This window comes from Melanerpes formicivorus, unplaced genomic scaffold (genome assembly GCF_026170545.1).
Source record: "Melanerpes formicivorus ecotype bairdi unplaced genomic scaffold, bMelFor1.0.p_v2 SCAF_80, whole genome shotgun sequence".
Classification (NCBI taxonomy): Eukaryota; Metazoa; Chordata; class Aves; order Piciformes; family Picidae; genus Melanerpes; species Melanerpes formicivorus.
This window is the reverse complement of record NW_027142432.1, coordinates 1,859,389-1,868,986: the sequence shown is the minus strand read 5'-3', so window position 1 is coordinate 1,868,986 and position 9,598 is coordinate 1,859,389. Positions and strand designations below refer to the sequence as shown.

General features: G+C 55.4%; 1 protein-coding gene across 1 annotated transcript; it reads left to right on the top strand.

Moving 5' to 3' along the window:
- The first annotated feature begins 4,506 nt into the window (after positions 1–4,506).
- Positions 4,507–4,968, top strand: LOC137454430 (oocyte zinc finger protein XlCOF19-like). The gene has a single exon (XM_068164470.1). The coding sequence runs from the start codon at positions 4,507–4,509 to the stop codon at positions 4,966–4,968; it is 462 nt and encodes a 153-aa protein (XP_068020571.1).
- The last annotated feature ends 4,630 nt before the right edge of the window (positions 4,969–9,598 follow it).

Here is a 9,598-nt window from a genome sequence, read left to right as displayed (position 1 = left end):
TGGGGGCTGGGTGTGAGCTTGGCCCCTGCCTTGAATTTAAAATGGGAGAGTTCAGGCAGTTGGAAGTTGAAGCTGAGCTGCTTTGCACAGCAGTGCTTCAGTGTTTGTGGTGCTCCAAAGGCAGATCTCAAAGAGCTGCTGCAAGAGTTGAGCTGAAGTGGCACAGTGCCCTGCAGAGGCAAAAGCTTTTCCCTGCCAGTCAGCCATTGGAATCATCTCCCCAGGGCAGTGGTGGATTGCCCTGCAGGGCAGAGTTGGAAGGCTCAGCTTGGCAGGGGGCTGGGCCAGCTCCTTTCCAGTCCAGTGTCAGCTGGCAAGGTTGGAGCAGCTGAGCCTTGGGGTCCCTTGCAGCCTGGCATTGTGTGGCAGCAGAGCTGTGCTGCTGGTTTTGAGGGCACTTGGAAAGCTTCTGGAGCATTTGTGCAGAGTGTGCAAGACATCCCTGAGCCTAGCAACTCCCTCAGCTCTCTTCAGAATGAACTCTGCAGAGCTGGAAGAGCTTTCCAGGAATTTGGCAGAGGTTTGGAGGAGTTTGGAAGGGATTTTGGTTCTCCTCCTCCTTGTCCTCTTCCTTGTCCTCCTCTGCCTCATCTTTTTCCTGCTCTCCCTGGAGGCTGCACTTAGACTCCTAGAATCCTGGAGTGGTTCGGGTTGGCAGGGAGCTGCAAAGGTGCTGCAGTCCAAGTCCCTCTGCAGTCAGCAGGGACATCCTGCACTAGCTCAGGTTGCCCAGAGCCCTGTCCAGCCTCACCTTGAACATCTGCAGGGCTGGGACCTCAAGCCCCTCCCTGGGCAACCTGTTGCAGTGTTCCAGCAGGCTCCTGGTGCAGAACTTGTTCCTCACCTCCAATCTCAATCTGCTCTGCTCTAGTTTGAAGCCATTGCCTCTGGTGCTGTCCCTGCAGGCTTTGCAAAGAGTCCCTCTGCAGGCTTCTTGTAGTCCCCTTGAGGTACCAGAAGGACACTCTTAGGTCTCCCCAGAGCCTCCTCTTCTCCTCTCCAGTCTGATAACCCCCAGCTCCCTCAGCCTGTCCTGGTAGCAGAGCTGCTCCAAGCCCCTGATCATTTTTGTGTCCCTCCTCTGGGCCCTCTCCATCAGATCCATGTCCTTCCTGTGTTGAGGGCTCCAGAGCTGGCTGCAGTGCTGCAGGTGAAGTCTCAGCAGAGCAGAGCCAAGTGCCAGGATGGCCTCTGTCCATCTCTGGCCATGCTGCTTTTGGTGCAGCCCAGGCTGCCCTTGGCCTTGTGGGCTGCAGGCTCCCCCTGTCTGTTCCTGTCCATCTTCTTGTCCAGCAGCACCCCCCAGTGCTTTTCTGCAGGGCTGCTTCCTATCCCCTCCTCCCCCAGCCAGTGCTGATTGTGAGGATTGTGCCAGGCTAGGGGCAGGACCCTGCCCTTGCTCTTGTTGAAGCTCAGGAGGTTGCCCTGGGCCCCCTCTGCAGCTTGTCCCCTTGAGCTCCTCCAACTTGTTCTGCAGGGTATTGCCCTAGGTTTCAGGAGGCAGAGAGGTTCTCTTTGAGCCTTGTGAAAGGAGTTGATGCCAAGCTGTGGCCAGAGGGTTGGATAGAATTGGGCAGTTTCCATGGCTGTGCTGTTCAGAGCTGCATCCTACAGTGCAAAGCATCCAATCCACAACAATCCATAGTGTGCCTGGGCCACGGGAGCCAAGCAACCTCCCTAGGCCAAAGCTTCCTCCAGAGCTCCACCAAAGCAGGCCAGAACCCCAGGCCCCAAATGCCTTCCCCCTCCCCCATGCCTCTCTGCCCCTCCTCCCCCCATACCCAAGAGCTGCAGTTACAGATTCTGGTAGGCAGCTCCCAGGTGAGCCAGGCCGCTGCAGGCCGCAGTTGGCAGCATTGCCAAGGCCTCAAAGCTCCTCTGCAGAGAGAGATCCCAGAAGCTGTTGCTGGGAGCAGAGAGGAAGGGCAAAGGAGGTTGAAGAGCCTGTGCTGTTCCTTTGTAAAGAGTAGGTGCAGGCCTTGTGGGAATGAAGTAAGACAGATGACACTTTGTGGTGTCCCTCTGGACTCTGCTGTCCCTGCTGGCAGTCTCTGATCTCTGGTGTAATACCTCCCAGTACCTTACACCCACAACAAGGATCCTCATCCATGTTCTCATCCAGGGGCTTCTGTTGGGCCCTGATGGATGTGTAGATCAGCATTGGAGACTTGGTGTAGCCCTGGTGACTCTGAGAGGGCAGCAAGTGAGTGGAGCTGGAGCACTAGATGGAGAGATGGAGGGTGAAGGCTGCAGGGGGTGGGAGGGCTTAGTTCAGCAGCTGTGTGGCTCTGCCTGGCTCCTACCTCCAATGGTGCTGGCAGCAGCTGACCCCAGAAGCTCAAAGCCCCAAGCCCTGCCTGGCTCAGGACAGTCCCCTGACCCCTCCTGACATGCAGCACAGCCCAAGCAGGCACTCAGGGCTCCTAGCCACACAGCCCAGCCATGCCCCATGGCAGGAGTCAGCTGAGGTCTCACTCCCTCTCTGTCCCCCTTCCTCTCCTCACTTCCTGCATGAGGTGTCTGCAGGGTCCCTCCCCAGCCCTCATCTGTAACCCCCCCTTGGCTTGGTGCTGTTCTTTCAGCCCTCCAGCTGATCCCAGCCTTTAGTCTCAGGCCCCTTCCATTCTTGTGCTGCTTCCAGCCCAGTTGCTTAGATGCTTCCTCAGCCACAGCATTTCCCACTGCATCCTTCCAGCTGCAGTGGTAGTGGAGGTGAGGGACACAGGGCCATGGGACAGCCGAGGCAGCAGGGCCATGGATGGGCTGGGAATGAGGGAAGGGCCTGGGAGTGGCCAGGCAGGAATTAGGCCTTGTCCCCCCAAGAAGGGGATAGGATCCAGGTCCCAGATGGCAAATGTGTGTGCAGGAAATGGCAGAATCTGGCAGCATTTGAGGAGGTGAAAGGAGTGAATTGTGCTGCAGCTCTGCCTGTGTCAGCTGGGAGATGAACAGCAGCCCATGGGCACTGTGCCCTCCCATCAAACCTCATTTTTCTCTTGGGGATGTGGAGTGGCAGCTCCAGGAGAACTGCAAAGAGCAAGCTGAGAGAAATGGTCAGGGAGAGAAGGAAGCAAAACTCTTTCCAGTGAGTCTCTTTGGACTGCAGGTGTGTGAAGGGTGCTGGAGGTGTGAGGTTTGGGCAGGAGCCAGAGACTCCTCCAGCATCCCAGTGAGGGCTGAAGAGGTTTAGCAAGAAGCTGCCCAAGTCCCTTCCCCCTTTGATGCACCTCCTGAAAGCATGAAGCTCCCTTTGTGTGTGTCCTGAGGGCTGCTGTGATCTTCTCTTGGGGAGCGGGCAGCAGAGAGGTGTGTGCAGGGCAGAGCTGAGCACAGAGTGGGTGTGGTGGGTGCCTGGGTAGGCAGTGGGAGGAAGCTTTAGGCAATGCCTGGGAGAGGCTGTGTGGAGGCAGCTATGTTGTGGTGCTGGGGGCTGTGTGCTGGGCAAGGAGCTGAGTCTGCACTTGTTGAGGCTTCCCATCTTGAGCAGCCCTGGCTGTGTGCTGTGGCTGTGCTGCTGGGCTTGGGAGCTGCCCCCAGCAAGGCTGAGCTGTGCTGCCTGGTCCTGGGCAGTGCTGAGCCATCCATTGCAGGTCAGTCCTCTCTGAGCCCTTTGCTTCTCTGTGGCAGGAGTTGTGTCCCTCTCTCTCCATCATCCCTGCCCCTGTGTGCTGTGGAAAAGCAGAGTTTGCAGATCTGCCCCTTGGAGCAGCCCTGCAGATAAGAAACCCAGAGTGGGGCAACAGCAGGACCCCAGCCCCCAGAATCCTAGAGTCCCAGGGCACCTCCCAGCCTCTTCCACCTCCTCCTGCCCACCACATTTCACCCCTCCAGGGGTCCTGAGGCACATCAGGTGTTGGAGTTTAGGAACTCCCCAGGCTTGTGGGGGTCAGTTGTGTGGCAGGAGGTGACTGGGGTTCGGATGTGGTGCGTGGTGGGAGAAGGTTGAAGGTGGTTTGGTCTTCATTGGTCAATGCTGCTGCCTCCATTGCCTGAACCAGGAGAGATTGGGCCAGGATCCCCCCTGCCAATGCCACCAGGCTCGAGGAGAATGGGACCACTGGTAAGCCCCAGGGAACCTCAGGGCACTGATCACAGGAACCTGGGGTCTCAGTACAGGTATTAAAGGTCTGAACCCACACTGTGGCAGAAACTGAGGGTTTGAGGTCCCCTCTGCATTCTCTCCTCTAGCTGGGTGTTGGGAGTCAGGGAGTGTCATGACCCAGGCACGATCTGAGGGTTTGAGGTCCTGGGCTCAGGTGCTTCCATCTTCCCTATTGCAGAGCTGTGACCCCTTCCTGCCACAGTATGGCCTCACAGAAGGACCCAGACAAGAGCTGGGAGGAGAAGCAGCACCCAGAGATCAAGTTGGAGAAGCCAATGTGCAGTGCCAAGGTAGAGGAGGATGGGGAGGAAAAAGAGGAGAAGATGGAGGATGATGCTGAGAATGACAACTATGAAGAGGAGGATAATGATGATGAAGGTGAGCAGGATGAGGGGGAGGAATGTATGGAGGAGGATGAAGCCAGAGGAGGTCCCTCAGTGTCACCCAAAGAGCGGAATCAGTGCTCTGAGTGTGGGCAGAGTTTCCCAGGTAGGTCAGAGCTAGTGAAGCACCTCTGCCCACAACCTGGCTCCCGGCCCTTCGTTTGTGGTGACTGTGGCAAGAGGTTCCGCTGGAACTCAAAGCTCATCCAGCACCGCCGCACCCACACCGGAGAGAAACCGTTCACCTGTGCTGACTGCGGACAGAGCTTCACCCAGCGCGGCAGTCTCACCCAGCACTTCCTCACCCACACTGGAGAGAAACCCTTCCCTTGTGACAGCTGTGGCAGACGGTTCAGGCAGATCTCTACTCTTAGGCGACACCACCTCACCCACACCAGTGAGAAGGCCTTCACCTGCAGGGACTGCGGCAAGAACTTCAAACGCATCTCCACTGGAGAGCACCTGTTCCCCTGTGCTGAGTGAGGCAAGAGCTTCACCACGAGTACTCGATACATCCAGCACCAACTCATCCATAATGGTGAGAAGCCCTACAGCTGTGCTGACTGCGGCAAGAGCTTCACCAAGAAGCGAGCTCTCACGGAGCACCGTGGTGTGCACACTGGCGAGAAGTTGTTCAGCTGTGCTGCGTGCGGTTAGGCCTTCAGCCGTAGGGACACTCTCATTTGCCACCACCGCACCCACACCGGTGAGAAACCTTTCACCTGTGCTAACTGTGGGAAGAGCTTCAGACAGAGGAGCACTCTCATTGCTCACCGCCGCGCCCACACTGGTGAGAAGCCTTTCACCTGTGCTGATTGCGGTAAGAGCTTCAGCGAGAAGCGATCCCTCAACAAGCACCGCTGCACCCACACCAGAGAGCAGCCTGCACTGGAGGGGCAGCATAAATCCACCTAGAATCTGTTGGGTAATCACGGCCCCTCTGAGAGGGCCTGTCCAGCACCAAAATAATTTTTTTTTCCTTTGCATTTCTCAAGGACTGGAGGTACCAGAAGCAACAAACACCTCCTGCCCTTCTGAACACCAATTATTGCTAATGAGACCAATTACAGTGCTGAGTCGGCACAGCTGGAGCTCCCAGTGGAGCTGGGCAGGGCTTTGCCAGGGTCTGTCTGGTTCTTCCCCAATGCTTTGTGTCTCCCTGGGGTTGGAAATCCTCTGTCCATTGACCAATTGTCTCAATAAACCCCAAAGTTACCCAATTCCTGTCTGTTTGCTTTTATTTCAAATATCTCTGCCTCAATGACTTAATTTTGGGGGCATTTGCTCCCAAGGGATGGGGTGGAGCTGTGTGCCCAGTTCAGCGAGGGGACGATGAGGCGCTCAGAGGAGTCTTGAGGGGCATCTCAGAGGCATTCTGCAGGGGCTTTCAGGTGATCTTAGGTGTTTGGGATTTGTATGGTCCTAGGAGTGACTTTTGGGGTCTTTGGAGGGTGTAGGGGGAAGCTGATGGAGATCTTTGGAAGAACTCAGAAAGCTTCTGTTGGCTTTCCACTCTGAAGCTGGAACAGGTTGAAGAGCTGAGAAGAGATTAAGCTGCCTGTTCCCCCCAAAACAGAAGTGAGGGAAAAATAACACACAGACGAACCAAAAAACCCCTCTGGGTGGAGATAAGGACTTGAGATAAGAACAAAAGAGTTGAACCCAAAAGAGATCCCATAATGCACACTGACCTGAGGCTGTTTGCAGAAAGAAGCACAGCAGTCAGCAGCAGCAGCCAGGAGTTAAACCCCTTCAGCCCTCCCCCTCAGCAAAAAGCCAGCACCTGAGAGCCAGAACCCAACAGCAGCAACCAGAACAGGAAGCCTCTCATGTTGCCATCTGAACTTCAAGCCCTGTAGTACTTTGCTCCAGCCAGCACTGTCCCTGTGAAGGTGACATAAGGCAGGATGGTGTGGAGTAATGGCAGCAAATTATCAACTTAACCTTTGACATTCCCAAGCCCTCATTCTGTGCCATCTGCACCATGCCCAGCAGCAATCAGCAGCACACCTCAGGCACTGTCCAGTCTCACTCCACAGGAGGTTGCTTTGCAGTACCCAGAGGGCTGCTCACTGCAGGTGCTCTGCAGCTCCACTCTGTTCCAGCACAGTCTGGATCAGTCCATGCCCAGTCCAAATGCTGCAAATGCTGGGGCTGTGTTTCCAGCTCTGGGCCAACTGAGTCCAGTGACTCCTTCCATGCCTCCAAGTGAAAGCAAACTGTGGCTTGCATCCCAGTACTCAGCTTCCAACACATCCAGGTGTGGGGATCCTCCTGTCACACCAGAAACACAGACGGGTTCCACCCCTCATGGTTTGATGGTGTCAGAACACTCTGGGCACCTGTATCTACTAAAGCTTTATCCTCTCATGACTTCAACTTGCCAGGCCATTGGTTCTGTGTGGTCCAACAAACCAATTTGTCTCTCCCTTCCATCTGATTGGATGCAGAGCCCCTCCACTTCTGCCTGGGGTCACTTCCATCTTGTGAAGATGTTTTGGGAGTCCCTTCAGGAGGACCAGAAGCAATTTCAGCTTCCCTGCTCTTCTTAGGCCATTTCCCACTGGGAACTGAGGCAGCATCTCTGGGGGGACAATTCCCCTGTAAGTCACAGACTCCTGCAGCCAGGACTGGATTGGGTTTTCCCTTCCACTTCCTCCCTATGGTCATACAGGTAAAGCAGAGGGTGTGCTGTGCTGTGTGCCTCCCAGATTCTCTCCCTTGGACAGGGGAGCAGCTGCTCCTCATGGCTGAAACACAGGACTGTACAGGTGGGGAATAAAAGCTTCTTCTGGAGCTGATGAAACTTCTGGGACATTTCCTTCACAGCTGAAACACAGGCCTGGACAGAGGAGCAGAGATTTCCTTTGCCTTGCTGGGGCCTGCTGCTTGTTTCATCCACTGTTTGTCCTTGGCCATCTTCCAAAGTCAGAGATAAGAACCAAGCCAGCAGCCCTGGCTCTTTCTCTTGTTCCCATGGGGACCCTGATCCCTCCTGGTCCTTTGCAGGATCAGCTGCTTTCCTTGTAGGCTTCGTTTTCCCTACAGGAGTGTTGCAGATGTGCCCTCGGGAATGAGCAGCAAGGATATCAATGAACAGATATATTGGTAGTCTATTGGTATACAAACTATGCAGCAGGGGATTTAGTTTCTATTCACAGGCAGCAGTATTGGGTTGGTGGAACCACCTCTGCAGAACGTTTGTGCCTGGGCACTTCAGACGAACCAAATGAGTTATGGAATTTAGAGTTGAAACTGATTGGAAAAGCAGTGGGGGAGGGGCTGGTCGGTGACCGGCAAACCCTCAACCCAGGACAGTTTCAGCACTACCTGAACCCAAATTCTATAAAGCAAAGGTTTGGCTTCCTCACGAGCTGAGAACCTCATGAAATCTTTCCTTGGTGATGTGTTTAGAGTCCTGACAGCGCGGCACGGCTGTGCCCTCATGAGGAACCAGAGAACGGCGCCGACCGCGTGGCTGTGCCGCAGGGTTGCTGCTTCTCCCAGAGCACAAAGGTCCTGGAGCCTCCCAGGGGAAGCTTCAGAGGCTTTTGCCGCTGGCTCCACGAAGCGCAGCACCTGGCAAAGGTTCCCCGCTCTGGGAGCTGTAGCGCTTCAGGACCGGTGGTGCACAGGGGCTGCCATGGTTTCCTCCCGTGGCGATGGCTCATGCGGCAGTTGACCCCACGCTCCACGGCACTGCCCCCAGCCGGGCAACAGTGGCAATGTGCAGCGAGGCCTTCTGGAGCTGCTTCAAGTCCCGGGCGAGGCGGACCGTAGCGGCACAGAGACGCACGCAGGCATAGGCACGGACACCAGCGTGGGGGGCACTTGTTTACCAAACAACTCCTATTTACCATTTGCCCCAAAGAATACTGCTCCAGTCAGCACCCACTGCTAACACAATAATTAACCAATCAGCTGATACTTTGCCAAATGAGCATAAGCACATGCCACAAACAGGGCAAACAAACATGTAGCCTGGGCCTTGTTTGCCACAGGGGTGGAAACATGCCCAGGCAGATTGTTGACCTGGACCCAGTGGTGCCAAGGTGCCCCCCCAACTCCAGAAGGGAGGGGGGACAAAGGGGGTTTGAGTCACACACACAGAAGCATGTTCTGGTAATATTTGGGGCACAATCCTGGTCATAAGCACCATTCACTATGAGGGGCAGCTGATCCTGGCACAGGCTGCTTCTCTGACACAGCTGCCATGCCTGTGGCACTGTCTGTAGGTCCAGAGACCTTCTCTTGCCCCTGAGCCCTCTGCACAGAGATGAGAAGGGCTCGAGAGGCATGGGCCAGGCCCAAGCACATTGCAGTGATTTCTGTCTCTCAGGAACTCCCAGGCTGACAACAGACTTTTCCCAAACCTTTCCCCAGCTGGGGAGGATTTTGCACTTACTCAGGGGTGAAATTCCAAAGCACCAGAGGTGACCACCAGCCTAAGAATTTGCCCCTTCCCTCCCCCACCCCCTGCCACTCCTCAGTATCCAGCATCTGGGCAGATCTCACAGTGTTTTCCTTGGGAGTGTCATGTATTGCACTCGATGAAACCAGAGCAAGCTGCCCAGCAGTGGACAGCACAGCTCTGAGCCATTGCCCTAAGCTAACACACAGCACCATCAGCAGTACAAACAGGAGTACAGCTCATCAGGCCCCCAAAACAAATCCATCAACATGGTGAACACACCACACCTGTTGAAGTGGAACTTCCTGTGCTGCAGTTTCCATCTATAGTCCCTTATCCTCTCCCAGGGCACAAGTGAGCAGAGGCTGTCCCTGCCTCTTGATTCCTCACCCCCAGCTCTCACATACTGATAGGCATTGATCAGATGCCATCTCAGACTTCTCTTCTACAGACTAAATAGCCCCTGGACTCGCATCATTTCCTCATCAGGCAGTACTCCAGTCCCTTGAGCATCCTCACAGCCTCTACAGCACATCCCTGTCCCTTTTGAGCCCTGAACTGGATGCAATATTCCAGGTGGGGCCTCACCAGGGCAGAGTAGAGGGGGAGGTGAACCTCCCTGGATCTGCTGGCCACACTCTTCCAAATGCACCCCAGGACCCCACTGGCCTTCCTGGCCACAAGGGCACATTGCTGTCCCAT